The sequence below is a fragment of the Apis cerana genome, linkage group LG7 (genome assembly GCF_029169275.1).
Source record: "Apis cerana isolate GH-2021 linkage group LG7, AcerK_1.0, whole genome shotgun sequence".
Lineage (NCBI taxonomy): Eukaryota > Metazoa > Arthropoda > Insecta > Hymenoptera > Apidae > Apis > Apis cerana.
Window position 1 is genome coordinate 12,343,499 of NC_083858.1, and position 21,536 is coordinate 12,365,034.

General features: G+C 35.0%; 1 protein-coding gene and 1 long non-coding RNA gene across 4 annotated transcripts in view; one reads left to right on the forward strand and one right to left on the reverse strand.

Moving 5' to 3' along the window:
• Positions 1-514: 514 nt before the first annotated feature.
• LOC133666435 (uncharacterized) lies at positions 515-4,498 on the reverse strand. The gene is made up of 2 exons (XR_009830599.1): positions 3,448-4,498; positions 515-2,768 (listed from the first exon to the last, which is right to left on the reverse strand). It is a non-coding gene; the product is annotated as an uncharacterized LOC133666435 (long non-coding RNA).
• A 3,049-nt stretch (positions 4,499-7,547) lies between these two features.
• LOC107999405 (GTP-binding protein REM 1) overlaps positions 7,548-21,536 on the forward strand; it is a 61,597-nt gene continuing 47,608 nt past the window's right edge. The window contains exons 1-3 of one of the 3 annotated variants that reach the window (XM_062077324.1): positions 7,548-9,643; positions 10,611-11,699; positions 14,927-15,187. In XM_062077324.1, coding sequence (XP_061933308.1) covers positions 11,441-11,699; positions 14,927-15,187 — 520 coding nt within the window. In that variant the 5' untranslated portion in view covers positions 7,548-9,643; positions 10,611-11,440. The remainder of the gene's footprint in view (positions 9,644-10,610; positions 11,700-14,926; positions 15,188-21,536) is intronic. The other 2 variants (XM_028667406.2, XM_017059214.3) reach the window with 2 other exon arrangements.

Genomic DNA, 21,536 nt, shown 5'->3' on the forward strand with positions numbered 1-21,536 from the left:
TATAAAAGAAAAGAAAACAAATTGCAAACAGTAAAAATATTACGATAAAATTAGAATTATTTGTATTTCACGAATAAAAACGCGAATCGAAATAATCGATCATTTTTCGCAAACGATATAAAAAATACGATAAAAATACTTTTATATGCTAAAGAAAAATTTTAATATATATAATAATTAACATAGTACAATCATCAGAGACTCACGTTATTAATTTCATAATCGATCGTAACTCTCAGAACAATAATATCGAATCAATAACAAATACAATAATCGATATGTGTTATGTTTTCGACCAACTTAATTAATTAAAATAATAAAAATGAATATCTCGAAAATATTACCACCAGAACGTGCTACTTCTCACACTCTATTTACATATATTCCGGAATAACGGAAATGGATGTTCAAACCAGAAAAAATATCGTGAGAATATTTGAAACGTGTCTTATACAAACGAAATTTCGAAATTATTAGTGATAATTATCTTAAACGTATGAATAATGAAAAGAACTTGATTTCAATGAATTTTTATTTTTTTTATGAGGATCCAAAATTCTTCACTCGACAATTTTACAAGTTACATATTGTGCAGATTCCGTAGAGCTGTGTGTAATCATTTACCAGTTCGACCAATCGATACACCAAAGAGTTTTGCCGTTCAGGAGGGATTGTTTCATTTCTTCCAAGACAAACTTCGTGACTTGCATGGTAGTCCATTTTACATAACCTCAACGTCCAATCAATATCCTTACATGACGGATTTATTTGATGTTGAGTTTGTTGGCACGATGGCTGATTACTTATATGCTATAAGTACATTGCCACGAACGCAACATTGACTATGTTCGAAAATGATAGGGGAAAAATGACAAATACATAATTTCAATCTTGATTCGAACATATCGCCAGACTTACAATTTTCATATTTATATGGTAGTATCTCTCACAGAGGAAAAAATTTGCTTTTTTCTCATATGACTTAGCTGTATTTTATCCATATTGGAACATTCTCGATATCGTTTTAATCGGTTCTCGTATTTATAAGCTTCTTGTAACTGATCAATTTGCGATTGGATAGGATAAAAAATACGATTATCTACATAACGAAGAAAAATTTGTGAATTATGCGGATTTTTCGGCTGAATAAAATTTTTCAGACTTGTGTTTGTTTCCACTTTTATTTTAATCGATGAAATCATCATTTATCGTGAAATAGATCGTAGAAAAAAAAGAATTGTAGTGTAAGAATCAGAAAAATTGAATCGAATGTTAATTGGCAATAGAAACATATATTTATATTTATATGCTTATATTGAGAAAAATTTCACGAAGATATATTTTAAAGTATAATTTGAAGTATATAAAACTTAACAAAGTGATTATTATCGTTTGTGATATTTATTTGGAATCTCCTTTTTTTAGACGTAGAACTGATCGTATTATAATCTTAATCATATTTTTCTTTCGAAATTTTAAATTTTCCAAAATTAAAATGAATTAAATTTAAAAAATTTTAAATTTATCGATAAATTTATCGTTTGATATCTTTATATAAATTAATGTTTGGTTAGTTTATCATACTTGTCCATACATTAACTTTACCTCTGATCACACGCCATTGTATATGCACTTAAGACTGTTTATACAATCGATATCTATATCGACATATCACTTACTGTCAAAGGCTCATGATAATAGTATCAATATTGCACATACAGAATTTGATTTGGTCATGTCGTCCCATCATGTAATGTATGTACCATCTTTGAAACGCTCTTGTTCATTCTCTATTGTAAAATTATGAAATATTTTAATCGAATCAAATATTAAAAATTGAAAAATTACAAAATTGAAATTATTATCGTCGATCAATGTAACGATCAAAAATAGTTATTGATTAGGTATTGGGTCGTTTAATTATTCGATTAGATTAGAATGTTTTGTCAATATTATAAATACTCATTCCTTTTACCAATTTTTCCCTTTTTTAAATATACAATAAACTGTAACAAATATCAGAATATATCATCACTTAGAAAATTTGAAAAAAATCATCATTATTTTTCATAGAAATGAAGATTTTTTATGTTTCACGAGTAGCATTTTAAAAAACAAATTATTAATCATTTAATTATCCAAACGAATGTGGCGAATTATTCTTGAATTATTTTTAATTTTGAAAACTATTCATTCTCGTGAAAAATGAAATGATAAATTTGAGCCAATAATTTTGCTCGAACGGTTCGAAATAGTACATGTTACAACTATTTTTAAAACATACATTGCTAATTCGAAAAGACACCTATGATAATTTCATTACGAAAGAATCGTCAGATCGTCGTTTTTTATTACAATTTAATATATATTTCGATATTCGCTCGCGCAAATCGAGACAAGAGTGAATTAATATTCGTCGAATCGCAAATAATTTGGACATTTGGTATTCGCAATTAGCGTCGTCTGATTTCGCGGTCTGCCACGATCGGTCGTGGCCGTGTGTATTGAGTCGTCGTCGCGTCGTAGACGTCGTTGTCGTCGCATCGAAGGCAGGAGGGGGGGAGAGGTTTCCCTCGTAACCCGCGAGAGATTATTGTTGGATCTTGAACAACGGCCGCATACCTTCCATTCTCCATAACCGTGTTAAGTCCTCGATCAATGTGTATATTAAATTTCCACATCGATATCCGTCCGTCCTTCGCGACGCATTTCTCTTCGGATCTAAAATTGCTATGGCCGCGATTCTATGAAATATTCTCCCCGACGATCTGAAAATTCCATTGTTTTAATTTTAATTCCCCCTTCTTCCTGGGAGAAGCGAATTACGCGAGATGAAACGGTTCGATTAAAATTAAATTTATCGATTTCGATATCCTTTAAACATCGAGTTCTTATTTTTTACATATTTATAAGTATGGTCGTAAATTTATAATTTCTGATAAATATCCATAGTCTGTTGCTCGTATAAAGTAATGTTTAATTTTAATTTATTATTAATGTACGAATATGGAATATTCAACGTGCAATTTATCACGTAGGAGAGTAAAAATTTTCTTAAAAAAATTAGCAATGAAAATTAATATACATTTTAATGTTTCGTTAACGTTTATTAGAAAATTTATATAAGAAAAATGTAGGAAAAACGTATTTAGAACGAAACAAGACTGAAACGAGATCAAAAAATAAAGTTTCTATTTTCCCTATTTTTTTAATCGAGATTTCTACATGAAATTTAACCACTTAATTATTTATCCTAAAAACTTTATTACAACGAATCCTCTTTTTGCTCATTCCACATTTTTCAGCTAAACTCACAGAGCCTAATCACTCTATCTATTCCTAAAATTTCAATGAATTTCAAAATTCGACTTACAACGAATCGTTCCCTTTCCACAATTTTTTTTTAGTTAAGTGAAACCGCGTTCTATTCTCAAAATTTCAACTTACTAATCCTTTGTTCGTAGAAACGAGCAAAGCTGACAAAGCTTTCTGACGAAGAAACGGCCGATTCCGAAAAGAGCTCGCACGATCTCTTGGCGTGTGAATCAATGTTTTCCCTGCCTCGGCCAATTTCCACGGAATTGTTCCATCTCTGGGCGTCGTCGTCCAAATTTCGCGCGCCCTATTTTCCAAAATGGCCGGCCGTTCGTTGCTTCTCGAGCACATTTGACTGTCTCTTTGTCCCGCGCGGCGGCGTATTCGCCGCGCATTTATTTTCGCAGCCTCGAATTAGTCGAGGGTCAATGACAAGCGCGATGAAGAGTGGACTTAGCACCAACTCGGGTTAGCCTCGTCAACGCTGTTTCGTGTATCAAAAGGGGGATATTTTCTTGGGCGAGAACAGAAGAGGGAGAAGAGAAACAAAAGCAGTTGGGATCAAACGATAAGCGGGCAAACGAGTTGACGTTTCGCTACTGAAATAGCCTTCAAATCACCTCAAGTCGAAAATAATACGAGGCGCGTTATACCCCCGTAAATACCTCGGGTACTGCGAAAGTATTGCGAGAAGGAAGCGAGGTGAAACGAAGACAAAGGTTAATTTCATGATATATTCGCGTTGTTGAATTGTGCGCAAGAGAAAATCTTGGTTTTTTTGTGTATAGTCAAATCCAATATTCATCGTATCCGTGTCAAAGCGTTCGTCATTATATGATCCATGCTTTCCGCCATTTTCGCAACTTTTTAGTGAAATCAAGCCTCGATTCGAGATCAAGATTAATTTTTTTTCATTAATTTTTAAGAAACGCTATATTCCATATTTGTATATGTTCTTCAAGAATTACAAAGATTTCACTGTACTTTTAATTTAATTGACTAATAAAGAGAAGAATGATATAATTCAAAAATCGGAAAGAAATTTTTTCAATGAAAAAAACATGTTCACAATCGAATAAGTAATTTTTAAAAATCTTTCTTTTTCCGATGAAAATTGATGGATAAAATACTGACGAAATATATTCCGTTATATAAACTGTCTTTCTATCTCTACAGTTGTTATCTGTTTAACATATTGTAAGTCGAGTATTAACCCAGTTAGACGTTCGCGTGCTCGATGTTAACTTAACATTCGTTTAATTTCCCTTTCGTGAGATGTACGATATTTTTCGAAAGATTTGCGCGGAAAAGATAAAGCTTGTGTATTGTTTGTGTAACGCGTCTTTAAAAAATTTTCTTTTCCCTCCGTTTTTTTTTTCTTTTCTCGAGCAAGAGAAATTGGAACAGTATAAACAGGTGTAAACGGTTCGCTTTTGCTCGCTTCACGAAGCGTAGCACGATTTCTCCCTTTGTAAAAAAAAACCTCCTTTGAGCTATCGTATATATTGGAATCATTATTACGATAAAGTTTCCTCCCCCTTTTTTTTAAATTAATCAAACATCCCCTTTTAAATTAAAAATTATCATAATAAGAGATTGAAAACACGATATAATATATTTCGATCTAATAATAATAAATCGTTCTGCTTGTTGATAACGTACGATAACGAAGTTGTTGCAGAGGGGAAAAAAAATTTGGCAATTTCTTGCTACACTACAATATTTGTACGATTAAGGGAAAGGATTACGTATTTTCGTGGAAATGTTCGATAATATTTATTTCAGAATTTGAATGATTTATTAAACGTTAAATAGAATGTTGATGTTTCGTGGAAATGCGCACGTTGTACGTTTTATGTTCAAAGGACGAGTGATGGTAAGTTGAGGAGGAACACGCGGATTTATGACCGCTTCTTCTCGGAAGGAGGAAAGAAGAAGAAGAAGAAAATGTGAAATATCGTTTTCATTATTTTTCTTTCCGACTACTATCGAAGAGACTATTCGATAAAATGTATTCCCCTTTGATGTAAACCGTTTCTCCGTTTCTTTCTATCTACTTTCTGAATGATAATATTCCTGCAGATATCAGCTAATTATATACTTGGACGCATAGATGTGAAATATAGAGACACTTTTTTTAATCAACGTTAACATCGATATTCAATTTGATGCAATCTTTTGATTGTTATTTAATCAAAAAGAAAATAATAATAATACATATTCTTCTGCATTATAGAAGATAGAATTCTCTGTAATAACTTTGTAATAAGATTCTTTGAAGATTTGTTCTTGCAACAGGTATATTAAACTTCATACTTTCTGGGAAAGATTGAGTTGTTGGTAGGATCGTGATTAATCGTGAGGAAAGAATAATTCGTTTCATCTTCTGGGAAATCGTGTAGAAACGTTAGAGAGGCAATTCTCAACAATAGTTTTCTCACGAAATCCCCGTTTTCCTTCGAATTTTGTCAAAACTTGTTCCGGTTTCTGAAAAGCCGAAAGCCACTACTAACCCAACGAATCGCTTGTTACTTTCCCAAAGAAACGATGTACACTGCCAAGAATAATATCTTCTCGCGTCCCACATTTATCTTTAATGATTTAATTTTCTCGGTTATTTTTACGAATTTAAAAATAAACGATAAATTATAACCGAAATGTCAAAATGCTTTATCGTCTCAAAAATATAAATTTTCGTTTTACCGTAAACGTAGCGTATTGCAGAAATCTTGTTATTAATTTTAAAGTGTACTTCTAATTTTAACAATATTCCCATCATTTTTTTCTCCTATATATAGATATGTATTCATATCTTTTTCTAGTTATCATTTCAAGTAATAAATTTTCATTCAATCGAATACAGTGCATTCTCTGTAAAACCTTATTATTAAATTTCAAACGTATCTGTAATCGATACACTTCATTGAGAAACACCGATCAATATAGTTCCTCCCCTCGATCATCACTTTTCTTACTGTACACACTCATATATTTCTCCCTAGAATATGGCAAGTATCCTCAAACTGCCAAACTTCCTGCGACTATAAACTCAATTAAAACCTTCGTAAACCAATCTTCCTATACTCGCACTCAGACTCAAACTCCTCTTCGAATCTCTGTCTCCCTCTCGAATTACCCCAATAAGCCCTTCCCATCCAACTTCCAGCTGTTAAACCATAAACAGCCAACGTTTGCTTCGAATCATCCTTTTCCGAAAATCAAACAATCCCGTCTTCCCATCGTCCGAAACGCCAATCTCGTAAACAAACCGTCCTCCAGAGAACCGTTCTCAACAAAACCGTTCTCTCTCCCTCCTTCGACGATACTCCCTAATTCTATCTTTGTTTTTCTCGAGACACTAGTTTACTCGTGCAATAAAACAGGGCAGAGTGGGGGAAGCAAAGATATCGGTCTACTAACGGTCGTTCCAAAACGGTCGTTCCTCGAGCACGACTTTTTTTCTCGCAAGTTTGTACGATATCAAATTTCGTCTGTTTCGGTCTGTTATGAAAAACGAGCTACGTCGAGGAGCAGAAATGGAATAAATACAGTGTACAGTGGCCTCGTCAAGTTTCTTTCTCTTTTCTCTTGGAAAAATAATGAGGATTTTTGTTGGTTTTTAACGCTTAACTTTGCCAGTTTTGAAGATTCAATAATGTTGCTTATTAAATTATTTCAGAAATTTTCCAGTTGATCGATGTTTTTTTTCGTGTATATAAAATATTCTTTTACCTATGGTTTTACGTTCCATTTCCATAACATTAAATATTAACAATCGTACGATTACTTAATATATTTGAATTTAAAATAAAAAAATTTGATTAATTGATATCATTTGAACAATAAATTTAATAATACACACGTACAAATTGAAATAAGATCAGAAGATGAAAGACACTTCTTTCAATTAAACGAGAAATTACACAGATTCATATTTTTTCGAAGTCAATAAAAAAGAACAAAAAAAAAAAAAGATTCTCCAATGAATTAATCAAAAGTGTCTCAAGAATACCTCAGCTCAACAATTTCATCATTTTTCCAATTCCACAAAAAAAGCATCATCATACATCCTACATCCTATGTTTACGATACATTTCGAATCTTTTCGAGTCGAATCGAACGAGGAAAGAAGAAAGAGAAAAAGGAAAAATCCGTGTCCATCCTGGATGGGGAAGGGGGGAAAAAAAGAAAAGGAAGAGGGGGTGAGGACAGGATTTTTTGGAGGATGGCCAAAGCCGTGGACACGAGGTTCGCCGAGCGTCGCCACGAGGCGTGCCGAGCTTCCACGACGCTGGCGTCCCGACGTCGGTGCCCGACGAGAGGAGGAGGATCAGTGTACCGCGTAACGTCGTCGAACGTGCGTCGTCCGCGTGCCGTCGCCGTCCAATTCCCCTCCTTTTTGTATCGCGCTTCACCTTTACGCGATCGAGACATGTGACGGGAAAGAATTTGAAAGATGACGGGTGAATCGTTGGCAGCGATCACGTAGCAAGTGGAAAACGCGAGCCTGTGCCTCGAACATAATATCGTACGTTTTGTAGGGAACTTGTGCTCGGACGAATCGAAAGGGATCTCGATTTTTCGAAATTAAAAAAACATTTCTTTTACTCCTTCTTATTTCTTTTCTCTTTGTTTTTGAAGAAAGAGAGTGAGAGATCGACGAGAGTTTCGTTCCCTCTTTATCTTATGGCTGCTCTTCTTTCGTCGAGGATTCTTGTCCGGTAGCGAAACGATGCGAATTTTTACGATGGTTTTTTTTCATGGTTACTCGATGAGAAAAATATGAGAGCGCACGTCGATGCTTTGACAATTTAACAAAATGTAAATACGATGTTGCCAGAGACAAGGAGAAATCGTTGGGCAGATCTCTTGGAAACCTTGATTCGAAAATCGACCCGCATTCGGAGGGAAAAAGTAAATTCGAGAAGAGTAAATTTTTCGGTGAAAAGTAATAGAAAAAAATAATGAAATTTTCACGATGCATCCAAGCTATTAGAATTTCGAGCGTGCGAAACTTGACGACGCGAAAAGTGCTTTGCCGCTTACTACGCGCGTGTCACATGCAACAAGCATCGTGACGATTTGGAAAATAGAATCTCGTGTCACGGTGATAACGAGATTGATATATATAAGAAGGTTTATTCCTTGATAAATATCGAGAAGCAACGAGATGACTGTTTCCTTCCATCGAGGGGAGCCAGGAAGGTGGGAGATCGATCTAATTTCCGCCACGATAAAACCCCATAAACATCCTCGTATAACGAGGGTGTTTGCAGAAACGGACGAGGATCGAATGTAACAGTCGTAAATTTCTCCAATTTATCGAATTATAAACTTTCTCGATGGATGGATACGGATTTCGTTATCGCGTTTGATTGAACGTTTTCCCAATTAAATTACACAATACCGTGAATTTGAAATAGTTCTATATAAGGAAATCGAAGAATTCAGGAGATCTATCGTTGAACGAAATTGATATTGATTCGAACGTTTAAAAGAATTTTCCATCGAATCGTGAAATAGGACAATCTTTTGTCCAATTTCAATCGCAAGGATCGTATCGCTCGATTAAACGATAAGATTCGATCAAAACAGATACGACTCTTCTTCGATTTTATTCGTTCCTATTTTGGAAAAAAAAATCGAGCAAGCTCTCCCTAACGAATCCTTCGATTTCAATACTAAACAAGACAGAAGACAGAAGCGTGGTTCGCGATAATTCGCGAAATTGATTATCGAAGCTCGGTTAAAAACAAAAAAAGTGTGCACGCGCAAAGCTTGATCTCCTCCACTTAACGGTTGCGGTTGAAGCTCGATAAACGTGTTGTTTCCCCCGCCGCGAGTGGAAGAATAGGAGGAAGGAAAAAAAAGGAGGAAGAGGATCGATACATAGTTTTCCCTGATAAAGGCTTTTTGTAGAACGCCGTTGAAAACGTCCACGGATAGGCTGTAACATTGTAATAAAGATTTAATTCCGGTTAAGCGGAGAGGAGTACAATTTACAATGTGTACATACTCTCTTGTCATTATCATTCGATCTGTTAAATTTTTCGAAATTCGATCACGTCTTTTTCTTTTTCTTCGAGAGAACCAATTTTCGCTACTCTCGATTTCTTATTTATTTTCCATTCGATGCGTTTTTCGCTCCCCGCGAATTTTGCACCGCACGAAAATTCGAATCGATATTTCGAATATAGGAGCAGGATCCAGTGTTTGCCAATTTTTTTTTTTTTTGATATGCATAAAATTTTAACAGGGAGAAAATATTGTGTAATTTGTATACAAGATGTATCGGTGAATATTAAAAATATTAAAAGTCATGGCAAATGTGCGTAAAATATTTTATATAAGTTTGATATCTTTTCAACATTCGCAAATATCGTTTCGCGTTTGTTTGATAAATAATGCGCAAATAAATAAACGTTGAAAATTTTCATTGTACATAATTTTCCTATAAATGATTGCAAAAAGTGACTTTCTTGAGGGGTTGAGATTCACGCATATATATGAAAGACATAGATTTGAAATCGATACGAATTTCTCTTTGAAATACCTGTTGAGTTTGAGTCTCGGTGAAATTTTTTTCCACGATTTTGTCAGCATTTATCAGAATGTGCGATATCTCGAGAAGACGCTTAGGAAAATCTTTCTTCGTCGAAATCGACTTTTCCTGGCTTTTATTAATAAGAAATGATCAAGTCGCAGTGAATCTCTTATCGTAAACAGGAAAACGAAATCCCGTATTGTGGATTCATAAATAATTTAATTGTCGAGAAGAAAGAAATTCTTAATGGCAAAAGTTTAACTTCCAAATTTGGTAATTGGATAATCGTTGATACCGCGTCATTTCGAAACGATTCGAAATTCGAATTTATGGAAAAATTTACATATTTCGCATTTTTTTGACGATCGGTGCGCGATAATTGCTCGCGAAAAATTTTATGATTCATTATTTCGAAAATTTCGAGATTATCACGGAGATTGAAAAACGATTATTCTTTTCGACAAGAAAACAATTTTATAACTCGATATTAATATTTTGAATCATCATTTTATATTAATTTCTCTCGACAAGGTTAAAGAACAAAATTTAAATTATCGTTTCTCGATCAATTTCTAATGACAAATGCGTACATCTTCAAATCGTGATCGTGCAAATTTAACTCGAATATCCCCCCAAGAATATTATAATTTTCTCTCGCCTCGATTCCTTCGTCAATTCTCTTTCCAAAAATCGCATCGAGAGAGATAGAAGAAGAGATACAAATATTTCCATATCTCGTATTTTTTTGCAGAATTAAAAAAAAGTTTATCGGAAATATACAAAATCTCCGATACTTGGGACGTTAAATTTCAATTTTCGCAGAAGAATTAAAAAAAAAAGAATTGCAAAAAAAAAAGAATCTCTCGAGAGAATCAAACTTTAAAAAGAAAAAAACTTTATACGTCGCACGATCCTTTGAATCGAGATCTCGTTCGAGTCTTAAAGCAAACGAGAGCGTCGCCACGATTCACGATTAACGAACAACCACGGCGCGGAACACGCCACATGTTGCTTCTTCACAGAGTTCGAACTTTCGCCCGTACCGAGTTTCCCCAAAGACGAAGCGACTTTTCCACGAATCGTTCAACGCGTTCTCATCGTGTCGAAACTTTTAATCGAACCCTGCCTCAATCTCGGGAGGGGGGGCAAGAATCGAGGCGGAAACACCCCCCTCCTCCACCTCTCCCCCTATTCTTACTTACTAAGAACAATCAAAAATCCTCGCCAAGGAAATCGTCCCTCCTGCTAATTTCTTTCTTTCTTCGACCAATCGTCGTCTCTCCAAATCTCGTCGTTCCAAAAGGGAGGAAAAAGTGAACCAAAAAGTGCCGCTACGCCAAGTGCTCACCTCGATCAAAGGGAAAAAAAGAAGAAGAGAAACTATGAATTGAAAGTGGATCGATAAAAAAATTCCCAAGGCGAGGAGGCGAGTTCGTTGTGTTTTTTTTTTTTTTTTAAAAGAACTGTAGAGACTGTACATCGTTACACGGAGGATAAAGGGAGAGAAACAGGGAGAAGCTCGTTGGAAGGAATTGGTCGGAAAGGTTTTCGAGAGGAAATCGTGGAAGGATCGCTGGAAAGATGTCGGATAACTCTCTACGCCGGAAGACGAGGTCGGCCTCGATCTGCGCCCCTGGATTCTCCAGCATGGAGCAAATGTTGGAGGCGATGCCTCCCTCGGGCGCCAGAGAGAGGGACAAAGTGGACAGGGAGAAGGACAGTGGGAGCGGTACTCCCGACGGAAGTACGCCGACCAGGAGGCGCAGACCGGCGACCAGGTCTCAGAGCGCTCGTGTTTCCGGCGCGAATAAGAGCATCCGCCGTCGAGCGGCCGCTCAAGGTAATCACGCGATCAAGACCGTACGCTTCTTCTCTTTCTTTTCTCAAATGCGTTTCAGGGATTTATTTGTAATGGAGATTTTGTTCGATGGGCGCAAGGTGACGTGTCCTCCCTCTCGCATACTTTTCGAAAAGAGACGGATGAAGAAGATTATTGGTGTGAAAGGTTGGGGAATAAACTTTGGGATCGATCCAATATAGGATTCTCGATTTGATGCGTTTATTTTTTCGTTGTGATAAATTTAAATTATTGGAATTATTTTAAGAAGAGTGAATTAAGAAGATTATAATAGAATCACGTTAACATTGCATCATTTGTTATTACATATAACAAATTATTTATATACATAAGATCATAGACAAGGATTTAAAATTAGACAAGGATTGTTTATAAAGTCTTCGATCGATGAATTTGTTTTTTTCGAATATTTATTTAATTCCATTTAATTTGCTTCAATGTTTCAAATTCTCAAATTCTCCTTTTTTTTTTTTTTAATATGATCCAAACAACCGATCGATTTATAGCAGTTATTTTACGCGAAAAAGCAATTTGAATTAGATAAATATCGAGTGAAAATATACACTGGCGTGTTCGAGCACATGTTACATTCCCTTTACGCTGTTCTGTATTATTTGTAAAGTTGCCAGTTTCAATCCATAAGAATATCAATTTACTCTACTCTAAATGAGTTCAATTTTCATCAATGAATACAATTTAAATTTTAAAACTCGTATTTTTATATACACGCATTGTTCCCCCTTTGCGATTAATTTTCGAACGCGTATCAGAATTTTCGCGTGTGTGGATCTCATTGGACGATGTATCGTTCCACGAAAAGGAGCAAACGAGATAGCGATGGTTCGATGGCAACGCCATCCATTTTTAAACGAACTTCTCGAAGGATGAAGCGGCGCGACTTCCGCGCCACACTCGTCTTTATTCTTCTAGACAACGTCGCAACGAGGAGAAAGATCACCGAATACGTGTTGTAATATCTCGTAGCGGCAACGAGCGAGTCACGTTTAAACGAGTCACGTTCGATCATCGTTGTACGTAGCGGGTAACGTCTGTGAAAAAGAGATACATGAAGTCGAACGCGACGCACGCGGTTTTATTATTAATATTCCAACGTAAATTTTTAAGAGAAATTTTCGCGATTTTTTTTCCGGACGATGTATATATTTTGATTATATTTTCGAACGAAATATTCGATTAAAGAATTTCCCGTATTTATATATAATTATCGGATCGTGAAATAAGGAATAAAAAAAAATTCGGAATATCAAGTTAATCTTTTTGCACAGTGTTCTCTCGACGGAAGATATATTCTACATAAAGGGAAATTATAAATGAAGGAACAAAGAACAAAATATATATTATCTCGTGCAAAATTATATCACTAGTGACTGAACACGAATATAACACGTGTTATTACTTATTCATAATTTCATTCAATTGCAATTTCGATACTGCTATCTCTAACGGTGACCCCCCGTAAATGGATGATTAATTCAATCTGGAGAGATATTTAATCGCAAACTGTTGGAATAAAATCGAACGAACGATAAATTTCGATCGATAATCAAGCACAATCTTAAATAATAATTAATTAGTATAACACTTGGATGCAGTTAACGGAATTCGTGATTTTACATGAAATGCGGCTCGAACGAAGGAAAATTTCGATCGATAACGATAATTAAGAATTGTAATTCTATCAGAGATAGATGATACGCTGAAGGCTAATTCTGGCGCGAACGAATCGGTGGTAGCAGGAACCGGTGTCGGCGTTCGACACCGTTGAATAAGCTTCTTTTAGCCCACGAAACCCTTCGCGGGATCGTATTTTTGTGTTAAATGGGCCGGCCGCTTCCTCTAAGGTGCACTGGCATCGCGGAGGCCCGTTTCGTCTGTCAGTGACCCACTATCCAAACCAGATGCCAGAATAGAAGCCGAAGCGTGATCTCCTCGACGTCCACGCGATATGTGACGTCATCGTTCTCTCTTTTTGACGCTTCGCGTCCCGCCATCTTTTATTACTTTCAATTTCAACGCGGGAATTAATTAATTTTTCCTACTAATTTTTTTCTCTTCCTTTCTTCTCGTCATGAGAATGCAAAAATTAAAAAGAGTTTTCCTCGCCCGGAATGGAGAGCCATGCTAAGAACGAAGAAGCGAAATATCGCTCTCGCAAAATCTGTTTTTTAGCCAGGAGAATGATCATTTTCACGTGCACGATGATAATTTTCACTCTGGAAATTAAATTTTCGCAACAGGAACTCGGCGAGAGTTTCACTTTCCAAAGAGAAAGAGATGAGATCGTAATTCGAAGAAACGGGGAATCTTTTATTTTCCTCTTTACGAATAACGGGATAAAAAGACTTTTATTTTTATGCTTTGAGTACGTGTCTCTGATATCTTAGTTTTTAATTAATCTCTAATTTTCGTATGTGTTTTCGTTATCTTGCATACATTTACACGAATTTAAATGAATTAAAATTTTATCAATCGTCGCCTTGTGAAGTAAGGTGAAAATTTTTCGCATAAAAGTAAAAAGTAAGAGGAAGAAAAAGATCGATAAACACATTCTTTTTACGAATCGAAATATCTTAATGCGTGCGAATCTCCATCGATCTTTATCGTTTTAATTCTAATTAAAAAAAAAAAAAGAGAAAAAAGAAAAAGAGGAAAAAAAAGAGAGCGAAACAAGAGTAATTTGATTTATGACGTTTTCATAGTTACGAGTTGATATCGCGTTTCGTATCATTTTATCGAGATAGATTTCGTTCCACTCGCGGGCATACTTTTCCTTCGAGTGTTCTTTAAAGGGTTTGAAAAGGCGGTCAGTGGCGGAGGTAAAGAGTGGAAAAATTTTCAAAGGATCCACGCTCGAGAAGTTAGTAGAGGGAATCCATCGCGTGTGAAGCTTGTACGGCATGGTCAGAGAGGAGAGATAGATGACGAGAATATTAGAAATCTATCCTTGAAATCTTTTTATTTTTTTTTAATTCCGATTATTTTTTAAGAAAGAAAAAAAGAAAAAAGGAAATAAAAGTTTCATAAAAATCAATTATATAGACGATATTCTAAGTACTAATAATAAATAAGAAGAATTGAATTACACCCTTGTGCGATTATAAGATTTTGATAAAAAATTTTACAATTTCGAAGATAAAAGGATATATATATATATGCATATAGTTATATATATTTTTTTCTAATTCCAGCTGCGCACCATCACCATCATCATCACGAAGGGACGGTCAAGTCCGCTCATTGCAGCAGCGAGCCCAGGTTGACCGACAATGACATCAGCCCCGGCCTCAGGAGAAGGGGGAGTCGAAGAGGACAAAGTATGCATCACAGCCATCACAGGAAGAGCAACGCGTTTCTGGACGTTCCTGACACCTCGTCTCAGATGCCCTCGAGGGAAGAGGGCGAGGACGAGGACAGTTACAGGCTCAGAAGCTTCAGTCTCACCAGCAAGGGTGAGTTAAACAAACCTTAAATAAATCATTAAATAAATCAGACTCGTTCTTCAGATTTTCTTGATTTAGTCTCAAATTGGTAATTTCGAATCTCACTCTTTAATAAATTATTATTTCGATAGATGTTAAACATTTAAGAAAAAATTCTTCTTTTTTCATTCTCATAATTAATCATTATTTCCAAATTTGAGTTGAACATTTAAGAAAGGATTAGGAAAATCTTCTTCATCAATTCTCACGATCTGGTCTCAAATCAATTATTTTTACACGATTATTTTGACATTATTTAACAATTATGAGATATTTAAGAAAGGATTAAGAAAACCTTCATCTTCAACGATTCTCAAATTAATCGTCATAAATCAAAACATTCAACGCGATCTTAAGAAAAATTCATTTTCTTCCTTCGATTCTCTCGGCGAGAGAATCTTTCCCCGATCCACGGCCGGATACAATTACACGAAAATCCGAAAATCTGGTGAGGGAATCGGGAGCACACGGTCGAGCTGGGATTAACGTGTAAACGACTTTCACGCGCGCGTTCGTTGGCTCTGAGAGCTCGCGTGAAGTGTGCGGAGAGGAGTGGGGGGAGAGCAGCCGGTTCGAGGAAGTCGTATCCACGTCACAACTATAGATACTCTATTTTCGCTTATCTCGCTTTACCTCTCCGCCGCCTTCCTCTCGCCACCTTTTTCTTTCTCTCTCGCTACCGCGAAAAACGTGTATTTCTGGCACGGTTTCTCCTCCCTTTCGAGCACATACGAGTTTCGTAGCAAAAGCAGAAAGCCAGAAGGCAACAGGCTCGAACGACGATTGCTCGATAAACCTTGATAGCTCTCTGTCTCCCTTTATTCTCTGATTCTTTCCTCCTTCTGTGGACGATCTCTGGAGAGGCGAAGTGGAAAAACGGAAATAACGGAAACAGTAAGGGAACATCGCGAGAAATTGTCGATCGAGACGGGGATCTTTTTTTGTCGAGAGGAATCGAGCGTTTATCTCGATAGATAGACGTTGAGGAAAGAATTGTGTTTGATCTTTGTGAGTGACGAATAGGAGGATGCTTGGATTATTTTAATTCTTTCGTTTGTTAATTCAACGTTATTCGAATTGACGTGAGAAAGTATTTGATGAGTTATGTTTTTTTGCCGACGAGGAGGAATCTTTTTTTTTTTTGTCTTCTCGACAGAAACGTTAAAGAAATGTGTGCTTGATTTTTTTGTGGATGAATAGAAGGATGCTTGGATTATTTTAATTCTTTCGCTTATTGATTCAACGTTCTTTCTTTTTTGTTACAATTTTGTTGTCGATAAATTCTTCGCAATTTCATCTTAATTTTTTATAAAATATTATTTTTCAATAAGAATATCTCGAGGAAAGGACGGTTTTAAATACGGTTTTTATCGCCTAATTAGTCAATAACCGGTTAAATTGTTGTGCACACGCGCGAGCAAGCGCGAAAAAGTTAATCGCGTTAATTTTATAGTCAATTGAACTATAATTTAAATCGAGAAATAATTTGTGTTATTTCGCATTTTTGTAATTTATTAATTTTCTTTCTTTTCATATATGCGTAATAATAAACGTAGAATATTATTTTATTCCAATCGTGACAGTAGAATGTGTCACTCTTTGGTCAGACATATTCATTGCTTATCGCCTTACGAAGAATAATTTGAATTAGATCGTATCAAAGTTTTCTAAATTTTACGTGAAATGTTATCAAATGTTGAATTAGAATTAATGTGTTGCTGTTCGAGATTTTATTTTAATGAAATAATTCGATTATTTGTTTTTTCAATTATTATAACAGAGGTAAATTTTTTTTAGTAAACCATCCTGGTAAAAAATAAAGATGGATATTCTCCATCTTTTATGGTTTTTTCCTCGAAGGTTCAAGAATTTGTTGAAAATTATACCCAATGAACTTTATCTTATCTTTGTTACGTTCCCTCGAGGAGAAAAGGGAAGAAAATTTGAATCAAATCCAAGAAAATAAAATCCGTTCTACTCGAAAGTTTTTTTTTAAAAGATTAAAAGATTCAAACTTTCTGGATGCTTGGAAATTAATTCAAGCGAGATAAGAAATGAACGAAAGGAGGTCAAAAAATATAAATTAATCTTGGATTAAATGACTGAATTAAAAACAATACCAACTACCTTCCCATTTATTCATTTATCCATTCGAAAACGAAATACCTTTTAATCCCGCAGGATTCATAATAAATACATTACACACGAATCTACAATACTTTTCTACAATCCCTTTATATCAAATTTTATTTCGTAAAATCCGTTCCAAAATTTATTTAAAATTTCTCCATAAATTTCACAATATATTTTCTCTTTTTCCTCCCCCTCGATCATTCCTCGTTCAATCCTCATCGATCCTCATCGCCCATCCTTCCCTTCATTATTTTTCTTTTCAAATCGGTTCGTTCGCGAATTTCACTTCGACCTTCGAAAATTCACCACGCTACTCGTCGAAAAATTCCTGTCGAAAATATTTCACCACGCCTTTCGAGCCATCGAAATGAATTATCAATCGTGAAAGGGCCAACTCGAACGTTTTTCGAGACGTCTGATCCATTTCCAAACCGACATTCATCCTCCATCCGCCATTTTATGGCTGGCAGAAATCCCTATGAAAACAATTCGATTCGCGCGAATATTTGTTGTTCCTTCCTTCCTTCGATCTTCCATCCTCGATTATTCGGCTGAGAGTAATCGTTCTACGAATTTCTCGTTGAAAATCCATCTTGGATTGATGATCTTTTTTCCCATTGGGGAGGGGCTCATCTCAAATGCCGCGTGTCTCGATTTCATCGAGCCAATAATTTTGAATATTAGCAGGTCGAAGGGTGTAGTTGGAAATTTTATTTACGCGAAAAAGAAAAAAAGAGGGGAGGGGGAGAATAACTAGAAGTTGGAACAAACCAGAGATTTGTTGACTCGAAGCTTCCTCTTATAATTAAAAAAAAAAATCGAGAACGAAATATATAGAGAGAAATACGTTTCTAGGGGCGATGCTTGTTTGAATTTTTCCTGTTTGAAATTTTTTCGTGTTTTTATATATATATATATATATTCGTATATTTTCCCTTTTTGATAAAAAGCCGAGGCCGTTAAAAGTCAAAAGAAAATAGTTTCTACGCGGAATAAACATTTCCAGTTTCTTCATCCCGTTTCATTTTAAATTTTCATTTATTTATCATTTTCGTGAAAAAGTTTGCGAGGGAAATTCTTCTCCCATGTTATGAAAATTAAATTTATATATATATATATATATCTCATCAATGTTATTATACGAAAAAAATATTAAATAAACAATATCTATTTTCTTCTATATATTCTCTCTTAAAAATTCTTCCCCTCTCAATTTGAATTACATGTTTTTCTTTATATTTTATAAAAGGAAAATTACGTGGTATAGAAGAAATAAAATCTCTCGAAACTTTTTTTTTCCAAGGGATGGAAAGAGTCTTTCCAAGGGGAAGAAAAATCAGAGAAAAACCGATGCCTCTCGATCATTTAAGAGGGAAGATGAAATGTAAATAATCCTCTTCGCTCGATGTTTAACGTGGCTCAAGGAAAATTGACTCCACTGTCTTTAATCTAATCTGCGTCTCGATTTCTCTCGTTAAACAATTTCCGAGAGAGAGAGAGAGATGATCGTTGGAAGGGAAGAGGACATCTGCCTTTGAGCCATGCGCCATTTTAGATTCTCGAATAACGCCAACAAGTTTATCGAATACACGACCCGCCGTGAAATTAATATTTCTCGTAGCTGCTAGATATAATACATCTTCGAAATCTTGCTTCGTTCATATTTCACCTTTGAAGAGACGGATAGCTGTTACGGATGTTGCACTCCAAATATGAAAGATTATTAATAATTTAAAGCGTATTAAATCGCGATTACTTCAGGTTTTTTTGTTTTTACCGCGGACGTGAATAGTTTTGATTAATCGAAATGTAAGTTTTCAAGCTTCGTTAATTTCTTTTCGAGAGAATAACAAAAGTTTCTTGGCAAAGGAATTTAATCATTTTATATTTAATAATAAAATAATAAGCGATTGAATGGATATCAATTGATGAATAAATCTCGAAATAGTAGTAAAAATTGCTCCTATTGAAAGAGCGTAATGAAAATTTGGCCAATAAAAATATAATATAAATGAATTTGATAATTCCTATTAATTCACGGATAGTAAATGATAAAATAAATCCTAATGATAACGGGACAAAAATATTTAAATATTTAATTTTGATCCGAAAAATCCAATTCCTATAATATTGCATAAGTTATTTTGAAATTTCCAAAAATTATAATTAAATGAATATCAATGAATAAATCTTGAAATAGTAGCGAAAACTGCTCCTATTGAAAGAATATGATGAAAATTTGGCCAACAAATCAATAAATGAATTTGATAATTCCTATTAATTCACGGATAATAAATGATAAAATAAATTCTAAATTCTGAATGATCATCAAGACAGAAATATTTAATTTTGATCCACGTTAAGAAACTTTAAGCAATAATTATTGTTACCGAGGTAAATGAGCTCGAACGATAAATCCAAGAAATCTAATTCCTATAATATTGCGATAAATTATTCCCAAATTTCCAAAAATTTCTTTTTTTTTTCCACCTCCAACTTCGATTTATCACGACACGAGTGATTAAACGAAATCCAGGAAGAATGAAAATATAAAGTTCACGTTTTAAAGGTTTTAAAAATTGATTCCTTCCCGAGGAAAATATATCATCGATGCCTTTATCACGACCCGGATATAATTTTTCCTCAATGGGAAAATCCTATGATCGGATGACACGAAATTAATTTTTGCTCCACAAGATATTACTCGTGTTTAAGAATGAAAAGGTTAATCATACGCGCGAACGAGAGAGAGAGAGAGAGAAAAGGAATAAATTAATTCACGTCCTATCTTCTTTGTTACGATTTACAATCTCACATCTTTTCTATCTCGTGCGAATCATTTCCCTCCTCCCCGATTATATTTTAAGCACTTTTCCTCCGCTTTATCTCCGCTTTATTTCTCTTTCTGCAACGTCCAACGTTGCAAATATTCTAAATTCCTCCTCGTTGAATTATTATGTTAACTTCGAAAGCTTTAGCCGGGTGTATAAAGTATTTTTCCTGAGTAAATTTACAAGCTATTCTTCCAATTCGAAAAAAACGTCTCTCTCCGCCTCGCCACGATAAATTCACAGGCAAAGCCAGGAAAATTCGAATTGATTCAGTGCCTCGAAAATATTAAATGATTCACCGGTTCATTCCATTGACACTGTTCTTCACAGGTTTTTGGCCAAAGTTATTGGCCCGTGCAGTATTACAACTACTATCCATCTGTTAACGGTGTCAACTTGATTAACTTGAGAAATAACGACCCCTCCCTCCCTCTATCCGTCCCACAATTTGCGAATTCTTGTTTACGGTTAAGGTGGAACGAAAACGTGGGCAGCGGTGGCAATTTTCCCGGAAATTAATTCCCTCGAGGCGAGAAATATTTAGAAGAATAATGATATCATCCCTCGAAAATCACCAACTTTGCGTGCAGGGTGTATAGAAAATCTTGTGTGACAGAAAACGATGAAAATATACTGGAGAAACATCGATATTTCCAATAAGAATCGACGAAGAAAGAAACGAAATTCTCGAATCGGGGATCAAATTATACATTTATAATTATAATTCCAAACAATGGATTCCAAAGTTGAAATAAATAAAATTCAGAAACATTTTAGATCGAACTTTCGTTGAAAATACGCGAAGAAAGTGAATAAGAAACTTTTGATGGCGAATATTCGATTCGACAAAGTAAATTGAAAATATCAACAACAAACGAATCTCTTCCTTTATGAGATCGAGTAATTTTGTTAAAAAAAAAAATTATTAAACTATTTCCTTGGAGAAAAATAAAAATTAATTTATCGAAACAATATATTCGAGACTTCTATATTTGAATATATATATATATATATCTCGAACTCTTCAATCAATTCATCTCACGTGATAAATCAGCAATCGAAGGCTGCGTTATTACGTTTGACGTTTCCTGTTCGAGACACGGGCGGATCGTTCGTCAAAAATTGGCCGCCTAACAAATTGGATCAAGCTTAAGCGGTCGAGGCTACCCACCATCCTACGATATACGCCCGTCCCTCTCGCGCCAAAATAAAACGTGTTAACGGGATCGTTTATTTATTCTTTTTCTTTTATACGGCCGATAAAACTGTGACTCGTGCTCTTTCACAAGGGAAGGAACGACGTTAGATTTAGATCGATTCTTTTCCTTACACTTCGTACATTTCTATATCTTATT